The sequence below is a fragment of the Apodemus sylvaticus genome, chromosome X (genome assembly GCF_947179515.1).
Source record: "Apodemus sylvaticus chromosome X, mApoSyl1.1, whole genome shotgun sequence".
Lineage (NCBI taxonomy): Eukaryota > Metazoa > Chordata > Mammalia > Rodentia > Muridae > Apodemus > Apodemus sylvaticus.
Window position 1 is genome coordinate 36,172,933 of NC_067495.1, and position 16,663 is coordinate 36,189,595.

Genomic DNA, 16,663 nt, shown 5'->3' on the forward strand with positions numbered 1-16,663 from the left:
CTCAGAAACAAGAGCTAACCATTACCCCATTAGAAATTCAAGGCAATTACATCTCACAGCATCTCTACTGCTCAGTTAAGGAATCTCCCATCTCTAAATTCAGTAAGGTCCCTTCCCATTTTCTAAGACTCTCAGCAATTGTCTGATAGGACAATGGTTAATATACTGCCTAACTCTTTCCATGTGTAATCCCAGAGATTAAAAGTAGAACTGCAAAACTGGCAGAACACTAAATAGTTTATATCTCCTCAACATGCAGGACCTGATCATTATAGAGAACGGCTGGAAAAACATCCCCTACTGGAATTGGGTGCAGTCATGTATGTGGCTTAACGTGATCTTTTTTGGCCGCCTTTTCTCTTAACATATTTACTAATCATTCTAAGAGAGATTTCTTACACTGCTTATGGTAACAAACAATGCACTAAATATTACATATATATATGTTTTCCATATCACTCTTCTAGTCTATTCTGACTCTTTCCCCTAATGTCTTTACCTCTTGCCAAAATCATCTCATCTTTACATTCTTCTTTATTTTTTCTTCTTCCAAAATAACCTTTTAAATTTGGAAAGCTTTGGTGACAAGAATGATCCTAATCAACACTTGCTAGCCTGTACTCGGACAAGAGTGGATAGAAAGATATTTGCCGAGCTTAAAACCACTGAAAAACATTTTTTTTCTGGCAATTAATTCCAAAATGCTAAGACAAAAATTTAGCATATGGTTCAAACTATAAAAATAGCCTCCTAGGTATATCTGAAAGACTGTATGTGTATGTGAGAGAAATGAAAATATTTTAGTTAGACATAATACAGTAACATATTTTCTGAACCTAAGGGCTGGTGTTCATGAAGAGATGTAGGGGAGGGGGACACTGGGATTTAGGATGAACAACTACATCTCTGGGCTAAGTAAAGTACTTTAACAGCTGGTGCTTCTCAGACATTTTCAGAAAAGCCTACTATCCCACTCCCTCAGACACATGCATGCACAGGAAAACATCTTAACCAATAACCCATTTAGAACAGATTGAGAGAAGATATAGCAGGATCATGCAGACACTCTTGGGAGAGTTCACTCTTTGTTAGCCAAAGCCATAGATATAATTGTTTATTTAACACCCCAACACATGTCTCCCACTGGCCTCATTTTGCAGACAGGCCACATTTACAGAGGTAAGACAAAGCTACCATGCTAATAACTGGCTGAGGAGTTGAAGCAGTTAATTAGAGGCCTATGTATCTGTAGTTAAAACAGGAAGATGATACAGTTCTAAGATTCCCATTAACCCTGTTTACAAGTCTTTCATGAGCTTTGATATTCTCATTATAAATGGAATTGTTTTGAGGAGGTAAGTGTGACATCCTGGCACATAATAGTAGTTCACTTAAACCTTTTAATCCCTTTACAAACATACTACCTGGTTTCTCACTTCAGATATTGGATTCTATAAACACTTATATGTGAATTTTAGCAGCAGGGTAATAAAAGCACAAATTCAGAAATCAGTTGGCAGGAGCCCTCATTGCAGTTCTGGCACCTAGAAGTTTATATTCTAAGAGCCTAAATACGCAGGCCCTGTTCAGATTGTTAGGTATAACCTAATTTCTCCTTTTATGATGCATGTGATCTTGGACAAATGATTTAAGTTCTCTGTGTTTCAGTTGTCTCCCCTGGAAGATTAGGCTAGGTTCATATGTACTTTGGAATCTGTTTTAAATTCTAGATCTGTTTTGAAATCTAGATCTGTTTTAAATTCTAGATCTGTGCCAATGCCTAGGACTGTACTTGGCATGGAGGAGTAGGTGTTATCTTCTCGTGCACTTTGATGAAAAGTATAAAGTGTGTTGACACAACTACAATCTGACACTAGTCAAGGTGTGTAGAATAATTCTTGTCATACTGGGGTTAGAAACTAGTGTCTTGCACAGAGTAGGCAAGTACTCGTATCACTGAACACACTCCAGTTCTTAAAGTATATAGAAATGTCATTGTGCTCCCTTAGTACAATTTCAACTTTTATCAGTTAGAGTCTTATCATTTAGTGACTGTCCCATCTATGCAGACAAAGAGCAGCAGAGAAGACAAAGGCTATTGTCTTAGGGTTCACTACTACTGAAATGAAACACCATGACTGAAGCAACTTGGGGAGGCAAAGGTTTATTTAGCTTATTCTTCAACATCACTGTTTGTCAGGAAGGAAGTCAGGATAGTAACTCAAGTAAGGCTGGAATCCTGAGGCAGGAGCTGATATAGAGGCTTTGGAGAGATACTGCTTACTGGCTTGTTCCTTGTGGCTTGCTCCTCATGGCCTTCTCAGCCTGCTTTCTTATAGAACCCTGGACCACCAGCCCAGGAATGGCATACCAGCAATATGCTGGGTACTTGTCCTGGAAAGGCTCAGTGCAGCAGTGTAGGGGATTACCAGGACAGCGAAGCAGGAGGGGGTGGATTGGGGAACAGGGGGAGGGAAGAGGGCTTATGGGACTTGCGGGTAAGGGGGATCCAGAAAAGAGGAAATCATTTGAAATGTAAATAAAGAATATATCAAGTAAAAGAAAAGAAAAGAAAACGCCCTATAGGCCTGCCAAAAGTACTATCTTATTGAGGCATTCTCTCAACTGAAGATTTCTCCTCTCATTTGTTTCAAGTTGACATAAAACTGTCCAGCACAGCTATCAAGGTAAACTCTTCTGCTTTTATAGTAGAGGGTAATTATATGAGATTATTAAGCTGATAGCACCATCAGAATCCCCCAGAAAGTCTATATAGGTTGTACTACAGAGAATCTGATTTCTCAGTTCTGGAATGGGGCCTAAGAATTTGCATTTCTCACAAGCTGTTGGGTTGATGCTGATAGCCTAGGTGCCACATACTGTGAAAACTACTGATCCAATATATGTCTTACATCCCTACCACATGTGTGGACTATGGGAAAAACATTTCAAACTCTGTGCCTTTCCCTTTACCCCAAAATAATTTTGTTTTTTTTGTTTCAAGAGCTAATATTACTTATTAATATCTACTTGTCCATTAAAAAAATCTAACTGTTGTTTTTCTCCCCCATAGTTGCATACTGCTGTAACCAAGATCCAGGTTCCAAGGCCTGGCTTTAACTATACATTTGCCCACATATGTGTCCTGAATAATGATAAGACTTGCATTGTGGATGACATAGTACATGTCCTGGAAGAGCTAAAGAATGCTCGGGCCACCAATCGGACCAATTTTGCTATCACATATCCGATCACTCACTTAAAAGATGGAAGGGCTGTCTACAATGGGCACCAACTCGGAGGTGTCACTGTGCACAGCAAGGATCGGGTGAAATCTGCAGAGGCCATTCAGCTCACCTACTATCTGCAATCAATCAACAGTCTCAATGACATGGTAGCTGAGAGGTGGGAGTCCAGCTTCTGCGACACTGTCAAACTATTCCAGAAATCCAACAGCAAAGTCAAAATATACCCGTACACATCCTCATCACTGAGGGAAGATTTCCAGAAGACCAGCCGTGTATCAGAACGTTACCTGGTCACCAGCCTGATCCTGGTAGTCACCATGGCCATTCTGTGCTGCTCTATGCAGGACTGTGTCCGCAGCAAACCCTGGTTAGGTCTACTTGGGTTGGTAACCATAAGCCTAGCCACTCTCACTGCAGCTGGAATCATCAATCTTACTGGTGGAAAATACAATTCCACCTTCCTGGGAGTCCCATTCGTCATGCTAGGTAAGTGCTGCCTTTCATTTTCCTTGGTTTTATTATCTGTTTGCTTGTTTGATTTTTGTTGATGATAGTAGCTAGCTTTCTCAAAAAGCCATTTGACAGTTTGACAGTTTTGTTTCACTATAGGGAGAAGGTGTGAAACCAGTTCTATCAAGTACTGGTCATCACCAAGGATCAACCTAACCTGGTACATATGTCAGAAAGCCAAAGGCTTTGGCTCCAGCTGTGTTTCTACATTTAGTAGCTCTAAGTATTTGGCAGATATCAATCTTGTCTGTACCCCAGTGTGTTAGGGTGTATTTCCTCAAAAGTAGACCTGAGTAGGGAAGTATATACAAGTAGTTTATTTAGGAGAACACTATAGCACCAGTGTGGGAGTGAAGAGGTGAGGTAGGATGGTAGGCAGCCCAGGGTATGTTAAAATACTGCTCTGAGTACTGGTGGTGAGTACTCCAGTTCCCCCTGGAGCCTTTTAGAAGACTGAGTAGATCACTCAGAAAGGTCCTCTGTGAAGGCTGAGGAAGCTGGGCTGTTTACACTGAAGACCTGTGTGAGATTCACTGAGGGCACCTCCCCTGCATAGCTGGCTTTTCCTTCTGCAGCTGTAGAACCTCCCCAGGTAACTTTGTGGTGAGAAGTCCTGGGAAGTTGTAGACTTGCAAATGGCAAAGTCAAGTGAGTTAAGCTACCTGGCTTGCTTTCTCTGTTAGTGACTGAGAGTAGAAGTGAGCAACCCAAAAAAGGATGTTTTAACTAAACAGAAACTTTGAACACATCCAGTGAAATATCAAGTAGAAAGGTATCTTTAATGTTAATCTTGATGGCCAAGTGTTTCTTCCCAAGGTTTTAACTGGGGAAAAAGAACAGCAGTGATTCAGCAAAAGATATTATGCTCAAAACAAAGTCAGAATATTCATAGCATTAGCTGTTCTCCCTACCTGCTATTGAAGATGACTTGTCTAGTACACTAGGTGGTAAAGGTCCTGTGAGTCAAAGATTCAATGAAGTTTGGTTAGCTTTCCATCCCCCCGCCCCCACTTTCTGTCACAACTTCTCATCAATTTCTCTAGCAAAATTAAACTGTCAGTTGGAATCAGACTCCAATGTTACAAGACAGTTGTGGGGTTGGTCTTGTTGTTGACTGGGATAATCACATGATTTATTTTATTAGTATGACTTGTGCCATGTTTTAGATTATCAGCTAAAAACCCAGATTTTCTTAAGGTATCTCCGACAAACTACACAGTTTAATGAGAAGCAGGGTTGGTGGAGCTACATTCTGCCCTCAATGCTTTGTGACCTGTGGGAATTGAGACCTAGTCAATAAACATATAACAGTAGCCTTTATGGAAAGCAGGGCACTGGGCAAAGACTAAGGAGTTTGAGAATGTGCTGGATCAATTCAGTTATCAGTGTTAAAAACAATAGAGAAGTAAGCTGCTGTACTACCTGCTGCATCCAGCCTGATAAGAAGGCAATACAATCCCTCCCTTTAAACTGACTCCAGATCTTTGTAGGTCAATTGTGGAATCCAAGGCAGTTCCTCAAAGAGTGGGGACAACTGAGTATTAGTAACTTCCTAGGAGAGTTGAGTCAAAGTTTAAATTAAGATGTGTTGCTCATGATTAGTCACATGCTTGACTGCTTGGTCTTTTTTTTTAACTTTTCATTTTAAAAATAGTGTTTCTGTTGTTGCTCTTGCAAGAAAGATAAACAAGATAGAAAGACTCTTAAGGTGAGGAGACAGGAATGTGAGAGCTTGGGAAAAGGACTTTCTGGCACTCCAACTTACTACCGATGATCACAAAGAGCATTACCATATTTAAAGCTTCTTAAATTAATGATAAATAAGGAACATAAAATTAGAGTATTTAAAGCTGCTTAGAATTAATCTTCAAAGAATAATATTCAAACCTGATTTTACTAAGTACAGTGAACTGAAAATATTCACAACTTATTAAAACTGATTATACAACATAAAATTAAGCAAAATCTTCAATAGTTCCACCAAACCTACTTTGTACTTTTAAAGATGCTTTCAATGTGCATCTAAGTAAATATAAGGAATATATATTTAAAAACACTAAAATAGTTCTAAATGAATTTCATATATGTGTATATATGTATTGATTTAATATAGTTTTACGTGGCAAACTAAATCATGAAGGTTTTAAAATAATATGATTAGGTTAAGTTTAAATAAGCATTTTAAATTATGGACAACAAATTATCAGACACTTAATTGATATGTAGCATAAACTCCTAGCAGTGCATTTCTTCCTGTTTTTTTGAAATATTTACTGTTATTTTTGGACTAGTCATCAATAAACAAAACTAAGCAATGGTGCCATTAGAGAGTAGTGTTTAAAAATTGTGTCCAGAAGTTAAGTAGCTCCACAACTCCCCAAACACTAAGCATCAATGAACTTAATTCAGGACTTAATCCAGAAAACAAAACAATAGCCACAAACGTAAATAAACAGGTATTTGCAATCAAAGACAGCAAGCACACCAAGTACCCAGTACTCCCAGAATTGTTTGAGATTTGTGAGGAATGTTACCTGCATTGGTTTGATGGAGGCTTTTCTTGCTGACAGTCAGCATGCAATCTTTCTATACATTATCAGTCTGTACGGTTGGTTCTCACATTACTTAATCACAGCACGAATGGTAGCTAAATATTTTAGTGTCTAAGACTCATTTGCAATAAAGACTTTGCATGATGTAATTGGTGTTTAACATGCTCATAAAGCTAACAATGCCTGGATTTAGGATGCTTGCCCTTCTGGATTTCTCAGATAATCCTTAGAGGAGGATTATAAAATGAAATATAAGCAAGAGCAGATTCATGAATGTATTCAAAACCATTTCTTAGTTCTGTTTATTGATGACTAGTTCAAAAATAACAGTAAATATGTCAAAAGATCAGGAAGAAATGCACTGCTAGGAGTTTATGCTACATAACAGTTAAGTAATAATTTGTTGTTCATAATATAAAATGCTTACTTAAGCTTAACCTAATCATATTATTTTAAAAACTTCATGATTTAGTTTGCCATGTAAAACTATATCAAATCAATAAATATATACATATATATGAAATTCATTTAGAAATATTTTGGTCTTTTTAAATATATATTCCTTATATTTTACTTAAATGCACATTTAAAGTATCTTTAAAAGTACAAGGTAGGTTTGGTGGAACTATGAAAGATTCTACTTAATTTTTTGTTGTACAATCAGTTTTAATAAGTTGTGAATATTTTCAGTTCATTGTACTTAATAAAATCAGATTTGAATATTTATAAAATTTATAAAATGTTTATAAAAATATTTATAAAATATTTAATACGAAATCTCCTTAGTTACTAATAATAACCATAATGTGACAAGTATTATAAATTTCAAATTCAATATTCTTAGTGTGACCACAGTCATATGACACCAGATCCAGCAAAATGCTAAAATGAGAATTGATTGCAATGAAAAATGTTAAGACTACATGTGGTAAGCAGTAAGGTTAACCTAACAAAATTTCACAAGAGGAAAGTATTTGAATAAACCCTGAGAAGTCATAGTGGGATTTGATTTTATTTTTCTAACTAAGATGATACATGATATCTCTGGAAAAAAGAATATATCCTACACAGATGAATCAGCTTGGCAATGATATAAGCATAAATACCTCATGATTTAGAATGTTTTTCATCAGTGCCTGCATATTAGACATTTTCAATTCTGCCAAAACCTTTATCCAGATGAGTCAGGGAAGTTTATCTAGAGCTGAAATCCTCAAAGGTCTACAGTATTATAAACTTTTATTGTCATTTTTAGTTGCCAGAATTTAGAGAAGAATTTACTTGGCTATATTAATGTCAGGTAGTGAGGTATTAATATTTATAAGCGTCTTTTAAATCTATTCTAACATGTCATCTAAGGAATGGGGGTTTATATCATTGTTGTCTACTTGAGTATGATTTAAAAAAATAGCATCTGTTTTGTATGTATAAAATCTCCTTACAGCTGTATTATTTATTTATAAATCTCTGCTTATCACACATAAGTCAAGAAAGCAATAGTATGTTGGAGAACATACAAAGAACAGAAGGAATGTTTTATTCCTTATGTATGTGGGAAGCTTGTTTATCATACACATTTCAGGCACATAAAAGGGATAATTGAAAACATTGTGAAAGATAGTTTGCATCTCAGTTTCTGTGTGGCATTTTAACTTACAAGGGTCACTTTGCCTTTGTTGATATTCCACAGCACTGGGGATGAAATGAGATGAAAAATACTCTTTAATTTTGAACAGATCAAATGTCAAGCACAGGGTGCCCTCTTCTGAACTATCTAACCAGTGGAGTACACAGCTGTCATATGACTCACCCAATCAGACATTGCAGTTTCATAGTCCTGGTGAAAGAAATCTTACTGTTTACTTAAACTTTACTACATTATTAACTGAGATCAAACTGTAGATACCTTTCTAGAATCTTCTCTGCATTGATCAATATAGCAGCACTAACATTTCTCTGCATCACTGGTAAATAAATCCCTCATCAGCCTCCTGTTTACCCTATATGTGTATGAAGGTGTAATTTGTGTGCATAATATATTATACACAGCATTAGCTATAGTAGATATCATATATAGTATAGAATTACTTCATGTTATATATATTATAATTAAAAGTAATTAATATTATATAACAGTACATATTTTTAATGTTAAACAAAGATATAGCTCTCTGTATATATTCAAATATTTTATATATAAGCATATAAATATACTTGAATATGATGTACCACAAATACATGTATAACATATATATGATATATACCTTCATGCTGTCTACTGAGAGCCTGACCAATACAGATACAGCCAACCACTGGATTCTAATGGAGGAGTTAGGGGAAGAACCGAAGGAACTGAAGAGGTTTGCAACCTCATAGGAAGAACAGCAATATCAACCAACCAGATCCCCCCAGAGATCTCAGGGACTATACCACCAACCAAAGAGTACACATGGAGGGACCCATGGCTCCAGGTGCATGTGTAGCAGAAAATACTTGCCTTATCTGGTATCAGTGGGAGGGGAGGCCATTGTTCCTGTGAAGGCTCAATATCCCAGTATAAGGGAATACTAGGGTGGTGAGGGGTGAGTGGGTGGCTGGAACCCTCATAGAAGCAGGGGACAGGGGGATGGGATAGGGGGTTTGTGGAGGGGAAACCAGGAAGGGGGATAACATTTGAAATGTAAATAAATAAAATAACGAATAAAAATATATCCTTCGCAGATGTAAGCATCTGTCTTTACTTAAGTAGAGTACACTTTTACTCTTAACTGTGAGACACAACAGGCTAGGATAAGCCAAACATTTCATATTTCAAAGTAAATGTTTATAACTGACAAAGTTTAAATGTAACCCCATTAATGAACTTCTTCCTAAATAATAGATGTTACTTAATCCAGAAATATCTATTCTTGAAATTTCTTTCTTGATAAAACAAACATCATAAATTTATGCAGATGTTATTGAAGAAAATCATTTTATAAACACAAGCTACATCATGAAACTTGCCTAGGAGTAAAGTATTTTTTTAAGTAGAGTTTGTAATCTATGGTGTTTTTTAGATAAATATACTTGTGTGTTTCTGTATATGAAATTTGTTACAGATACATTATCGGTGACTTCACTTTCTCTTGACATTACACATTTTCATCCTGAAACTTAAACATGTTCTACCAGTAAGCCATTTTATTGTAACTTTCCTCAACAATTCCTCATGGAACCAAAGATTAGGACATCCCTGCTAGTTGGGAAGGCATTAAAACCTGAATAAACCTGAGGAGCATCCAAAGGCAGCAGTCAGTTCCCATGCTGTGTCTGTGAGCTTTGGGGGAGATAAGGCAATCCGGGTCCAAGGAAAACCTAAACACAAAATTCCATAAGTACAGAGGAGATCAATTCCTATGATTAGTCATAGACACAGCAAGCAAGCAAAAACAAATCTCTCAGAAGGTCTCATGAAAAACATAAAATAAATTTAAAACATGAGTCACTTTATGAGCAGATTTCTAGAAGCATATCTACTGGTTAGAGTTAACTCTCAACTATTTGCTAGTGAATTCCTGTCTTGATAGATTATAAACAACCTTGAAGCCTTTGGCTATACCCCAGAAAGGAGCTTGGGTGAAAGTGAGATTTAATCTGTTGAGTATGCCTGAAAGTCATCCTAAGTGACTGTAGGATTAAGCAGCTGAGTTTCTTCTAGCATTAGTGTTATTTATCATCTGTGCTGCTTTTTCTCTTCATTGGTTCTAAACACTGGAACGTCACTACATATACAGATACCAAAAATAATGTTTGGAAAAGAAGTAGAATTGTTAGTTTAAATCCTTTAATATTTTATTTTACTAGAGAACAGATAGTCTCATAGTCCATTGCTAATTAAATTAATAAAAGCAGCTTCCCTTTCAGATTCACATACCTGGCACAAGTTGTGTGTGTGAGTGCACAAGAGTTTTACTTTCCTTAGCCCAGGGCTTAACTAAAATCCTGTGCCACCTCAAAGTAATTGCTTATGAATAATTACAACTTGGAATTGTGTGTGTGTGTGTGTGTGTGTGTGTGTTACTACTCATGGGCTCCTAGTCATGTAACAGTAGGCATGCTTTGAAAAGAAAATGCTTCAAAAGCTTTGTTTTCAAAATGTGATAGAATAAGTTGTACCATTTAATAGCTCCTCTTGGTGAGTCGTTTGATTTCTGCTTTGACTATATGAAATGGGTCCCTGACATCCTCACTATGATACAGTAAAAGTCTGAGATTGTGACCTGTAACTTTGATTATAAGCCATGACTCCCACTACCTCTCCAAACCCCTCTGGTTGCCAAACTCATTATGTACTACAAACACCATGTTTAGATAGCATTCTCGTAGTTGTCTAAGTGGACTTTGCTACCAGAGTCTGCTATAGAGCTTCTAATTCAGAGACTTAAAATCACATATATTTGTCACACACACACACACACACACACACACACACACACATACACAAACACACACCTTCCAGGTGACTTTGAGGCATACTCAAAAATTAAATCTCATGTCCACCAAAGCTCTTTTCTGGGATATAGCCAAAAGCCTTCAGCATTATTTATAATTTACCAAGGCAGTTATAGCAAGCATGTTGAAGTCTGAAAATGACTTATGTCAGTCAGTTCTCTCTACCTATCACATGAGTCTTAGAGACTCAAATTGGGTCATCAGGCTTGCTGGTAGGCACCTTTTCCAACTATCTTTCCAGTTCCAAATAATGATTTAAATTAAACACAAAGCAAACAAATGTATCTCTTTTAATGAAGAAAATAATTTTCAACTCTCAGGAAAAAAAATGTCTTCAGTCTACAGGCAGTACATTAGACTACACCCTGTAAGATTTGACCTCCAAGTCCTACCTGCTGTACTCTGGTCCCTATGTAAAGAGAGCTAAAGAAGTGACACCCGCCCTGAATCCCCCCCACTCACCACCCCCACCCCATGTGAGACTCTAACCCCTGTGTGACTGTAACTTTCCCAGTTTCTGGAGTAGCAGGAAAAGAGAAAGCCAGGGCTGGCTGGCAGGATGTTGCTGTGTGCTGAAATGTTCCTAATTACTCTTCAGGCAGCCCCATTTTCTGTCCCAGTTTCCCCCCAATAAGGGAAGCTGCTTTCATACACCATTGTCCCAAAGCAGTTTGCAATTAAAACTATAGCTTTATAGGCCAAAACTAAAGGAAATGTGACAATAATTCTGGATATAGAAGGAATTTGGGGGACATTTATGGGCTCTTAGAGTGTATTTCTTCTAGAGTCCAAGCCAGGAAACAGGGTTTCCACAATTTATCTTCCCTTTAAGATAACAGGAAGCCAACCTCTTAAGCATAAACATGCAGCTGTAACCTGAGCCTAGAGTCAGGCAGGCACTCCAGGCTGCTAACAAATCCCTAAGAGGTACCTATGACTCTCTTGGCACTCATTCCTCCCTTGACTGACTGAGATGTAGAAGGGAGCGAAGGGGAGCGCAGAGGAGGGGAGAAAAAAGGAAGGGTTGTTTCCAAGAGCCCCTGAAAATAAAACTCAAATTCTTTTTGGAAATGCCCTCTGAACAAAAAAAAAAAAAAAAAAAAAAAAAAAAAAAAAAAAAAGCCAAAAGACTCAAGAAAAAGATCAAACTATATACAATGGGCTTTTAAATGACAGCAACGGAACTGGAGTCAAGCTAACAATGTTTTTTTCATCTTTCCTTGAATGTGATTAGTTTCATTCTGGAACTTTATCTCCCTTTTGCTCTGTTAATTCAAGTGTTTTCTCGTTGAACTCCTAAGATTATTCAGCAATACATTAAGAAATGGACTCCTATTATATTGTGCAGAAAGTATCATATCAGATAATATCATTATAAAATAAAGACTAATTTATTTTTCATTTATATTTTATTATATATTAAAATTTACATTTAATTTCTAGCTAAAATTCTCCCATAGGATTAACTAATTCTACTATATGATCTTTATTTTCTTACCATATTTAAATACTCAGTATTAATGTCTTGTTTTGGACTATTTTTTTCCAACAAGAAAATACTCTCAATACTATTTGGACTTTTGATCAACCTCTTCAAGTGCATTTACCTTCCAAAGTTTTATTTTTCTTCATGTTCCCAGATTAAATGGTCAGTATTATTTCCCAAGGGCACTGATGTTTTAGATGTATTAGTCTTCTTACTCATTGACAAAGATTGTTTTTTTTTTTTTTAATCAAAGGTTGGTCTGTCAATCCAGAGAAAATTGGAAACAGATTTGATAACTAGATTTTCCTCTTGAGACTGGGCACTGCTAACTGCCTAAAACATAATTAACTGCAGAATACCAGTCAACAAGTACACTTTTTACTTCATATCTGGGGAATTTAGGTGCTCCAATTTAATGGAGGCCATGGTACTAGTAATCAAATCTACAGTTTTGGCCTGACCTCTAAAAGTAGCTGTAAAATGATGTCTAATAAATTAAGATGAATGACAAATCCCTCTGAGGAAACAGGCCTGTATTATTACTTTGTAATGGGTACTCAGGTGTGAGCTTAGGACTATACAATAAAGATACAAATACAAGCCTGGGTGCAAGGTCAGACATATGCCCAGTTATTTTGCATAGAAGATAATGGCGAATCACTCCACTGACATATGTGGCTGAATATTTTAAATTTCTTTTTTTCCAAAACAAGACTATCATACCAGAATACAGTATTATCCTCAATAATGGGACTGAATTTGCAAAGGTATAGAAACAGACAATTAGATATTCTAATCGCAAGGCCAAGACAGGGGTTATCAAAAGCCACACTGGGTCATTTTAATGGGGTTTTCAACGCTATAGTAGCTTAGAGATGTGCAGAAGGACGTGCCTCATTCCAACCAGGAGAGACACAGAAGGCATGCTCAAATTTCCAAGGAGAGGAATGAAGTTACAACTCGGGCAGCCACTGAATCTATGCCACCCCAATGTTGCTGGAATCCTAAACTGGAAGCCAAGAGCCCCAAGCAGCTAAGAAAAGTTCCTATCTTGGTCTTCTCCCACAGAGGCCTCTGACAAATAGAATCAAGAAGTTGGCAGAGTCACTGTATACTTGATATGTTATCTTTGAACAACTAGGACTGGTGAAATAAATTTCTAAAGATAAATGCAGGCCATAAACATTGAATCTGATTGTCATTTTCAGCAATAGCAATGAGGGTTCACATTAATCTTGTTTGTTTGTTCTATAATTTTCTTCTTGTTTTATTCTACACTCAAACCTGTTCCTACTTATTTTGATTTCCTCTATTTCTCAGATTTATTGCTTCAGACCCTTATGTTTAGTGAAGAAAAGAGAGACTTTGATTTAGTTTTCCATTACTACTCAAACTAAATATAGTGTCTCTTTATCACTGAACCCCTCTACTTGACCAATTTTATTGTTGTTTTTGTGTATAGGATTTATTTATTTACTTTATATTCTGATAGCAGCCCTCCTCCCTCCTCTACTCAAAATCCCACAACACACATATCCTTCTCCCCATCCCCTCTCCCCTTCTTTTTAAAGAAGGAGAAGCTACCCATGGGTACCAACATGTCCTGGCACACATCAAGTGTCTGTAAGACTAAGAGCATCCTCTCCCACTAAGACCAAACAAAGCAGCCCAGGGGAAGGGTGCTGACACTTGTTTTTTGACAATGAAGCCAAAACCATGCAATGGGGGAAAAACATCTTCAACAAATGGTACAGGTCTACTTGATCAATTTTAACAGAAGGTACCCACATTGACTGAGAATACTCTGACTACTGCTTTCTCTGTGCCAACCCCTCCTATCAGACCTGTAGAAATATAAAACAAAATGATCAGTATCTTCAATATTCTCTGGAGCCAAACAACCCTAAGCTATTGATGTTTATAACTTCTAAAGGGCATAGGCCAAGATCTACTCAGATTTCTGATGGCAAAATTTCACTCAGCTTTCTCAAGTTAGTAGGGACTGTGAAGATTTATGTTCCTCTGTCTATCCTAGAACAGACTATCCACGAACAACGGTTCTCCAAAACACGGGTCTACTTTCCAACAGGAAAAACCCTGGCATTTCTAAACTTGCTACCACTAAAGATGGCTATATTTACTAAGATCTATGTAGTCCCCATGATCAAATTAATCAAATTGATACCCCTCATTGTAAAGATTTGCTCCTTAAAACTTTTGCGCTTGTCTTTTTTTTCTGCCTTTCCAGGTCATGGATTATACGGGACTTTTGAAATGTTATCCTCATGGAGGAAAACTAGAGAGGACCAACATGTTAAAGAGCGAACTGCAGAAGTCTATGCAGACTCCATGCTCTCCTTCTCTCTCACCACTGCCATGTACTTGGTCACCTTTGGCATAGGGGCCAGCCCTTTCACGAACATCGAGGCAGCCAGGATTTTCTGCTGCAACTCCTGTATTGCAATCCTCTTCAACTACCTCTACGTACTCTCATTTTATGGTTCCAGCCTTGTGTTCACTGGCTACATAGAAAACAATTACCAGCATAGTATATTCTGTAGAAAAGTTCCAAAGCCTGAGGTATTACAGGAGAAGCCAGCATGGTATAGGTTTCTTCTGACAGCTAGATTCAGTGAGGAAACAGCTGAAGGCGAGGAAGCAAACACTTATGAGAGTCACTTATTGGTATGTTTCCTCAAACGCTATTACTGTGACTGGATAACCAACACCTATGTCAAGCCTTTTGTAGTCCTCTTTTACCTTATTTATATTTCCTTTGCCTTAATGGGCTATCTGCAGGTCAGTGAAGGGTCAGACCTTAGTAACATTGTAGCAACTGCAACACAAACCATTGAGTACACTACTGCCCACCAAAAGTACTTTAACAACTACAGTCCTGTTATTGGGTTTTATATATATGAGTCCATAGAATATTGGAACTCTAGTGTCCAAGAAGACGTTCTAGAGTACACTAAGGGTTTTGTGCGGATATCCTGGTTTGAAAGCTATTTAAATTATCTTCGGAAACTCAATGTGTCCACTGACTTGCCTAAGAAAAATTTCACAGACATGTTGAGGAATTCCTTCCTGAAAGCTCCTCAATTTTCACATTTTCAAGAGGACATCATCTTCTCTAAAAAGTACAATGATGAGGTTGATGTAGTGGCCTCTAGAATGTTTTTAGTGGCCAAGACTATGGAAACAAACAGAGAAGAACTCTATGATCTCTTGGAGACTCTGAGGAGGCTTTCAGTCACCTCCAAGGTGAAGTTCATTGTCTTTAATCCGTCTTTTGTGTACATGGATCGATATGCCTCCTCTCTGGGAGCCCCCCTGCACAACTCCTGCATCAGTGCTTTGTTCCTGCTCTTCTTCTCGGCATTCCTGGTAGCAGATTCACTGATTAATGTCTGGATCACTCTCACGGTTGTGTCTGTGGAGTTTGGAGTGATAGGCTTCATGACATTATGGAAAGTCGAACTGGATTGCATTTCTGTGCTATGCTTAATTTATGGAATTAACTACACAATTGACAACTGTGCTCCACTGTTATCCACATTTGTTCTAGGCAAGGATTTAACAAGAACTAAATGGGTTAAAAATGCTCTGGAAGTGCATGGGGTAGCTATTTTACAGAGTTACCTCTGTTATATTGTTGGTCTATTTCCTCTTGCAGCTGTGCCTTCAAATCTGACCTGTACACTGTTCAGGTGCTTGTTTTTAATAGCATTTGTCACCTTCTTTCACTGCTTTGCCATTTTACCTGTGATACTTACTTTCCTGCCACCCTCTAAGAAAAAAAGGAAAGAGAAGAAAAATCCTGAAAACCGGGAAGAAATTGAGTGTGTAGAAATGGTGGATATTGATAGTACTCGAGTGGTTGACCAAATTACCACAGTGTGATAGTGTCTGCTTCATATATTTTCACCCTAGGTCTTATCAAGAACAAAAGCTTATGTTGCTGAAACAAAGTCAAAGTTTCTCTGTTTAAAAAACAGATAAGAAACAGACATGGGAAAAAAGTAAAAGGTGGGGATAATAGGTGTGACATCTTTAAAACTATTAAAGTGTAAGGGTTTCTATGATAATTTACTCTCTCTCACACACACATGACTTGTAGTATTTTAAGATCAAGCAAAGGAATGCTTATTAATAAGCAGGATTCTATTTTACCTACACTGCACAAGTTACTGGTATTGTAATAAAATGCAACTGATTGCAAGGTCAGCTATTATGACAAAAATAGGTTTAAGCATTGTTCAAACAACAAGGTTTCCTAAACTTTTGTAGAGAATTAACTCAACTTAGGTTCTGTTATTTGAGGTCTTCATTGTTTCATCTAGCACCTCAACACTCAAGGAGATTCTGTGAAA

General features: G+C 37.3%; 1 protein-coding gene across 1 annotated transcript in view; it reads left to right on the plus strand.

Moving 5' to 3' along the window:
- Ptchd1 (patched domain containing 1) overlaps positions 1-16,331 on the plus strand; it is a 53,654-nt gene extending 37,323 nt beyond the window's left edge. The window contains exons 2-3 of the mRNA XM_052171150.1: positions 3,074-3,734; positions 14,539-16,331. Coding sequence (XP_052027110.1) covers positions 3,074-3,734; positions 14,539-16,193 — 2,316 coding nt within the window. The 3' untranslated portion in view covers positions 16,194-16,331. The remainder of the gene's footprint in view (positions 1-3,073; positions 3,735-14,538) is intronic.
- The last annotated feature ends 332 nt before the right edge of the window (positions 16,332-16,663 follow it).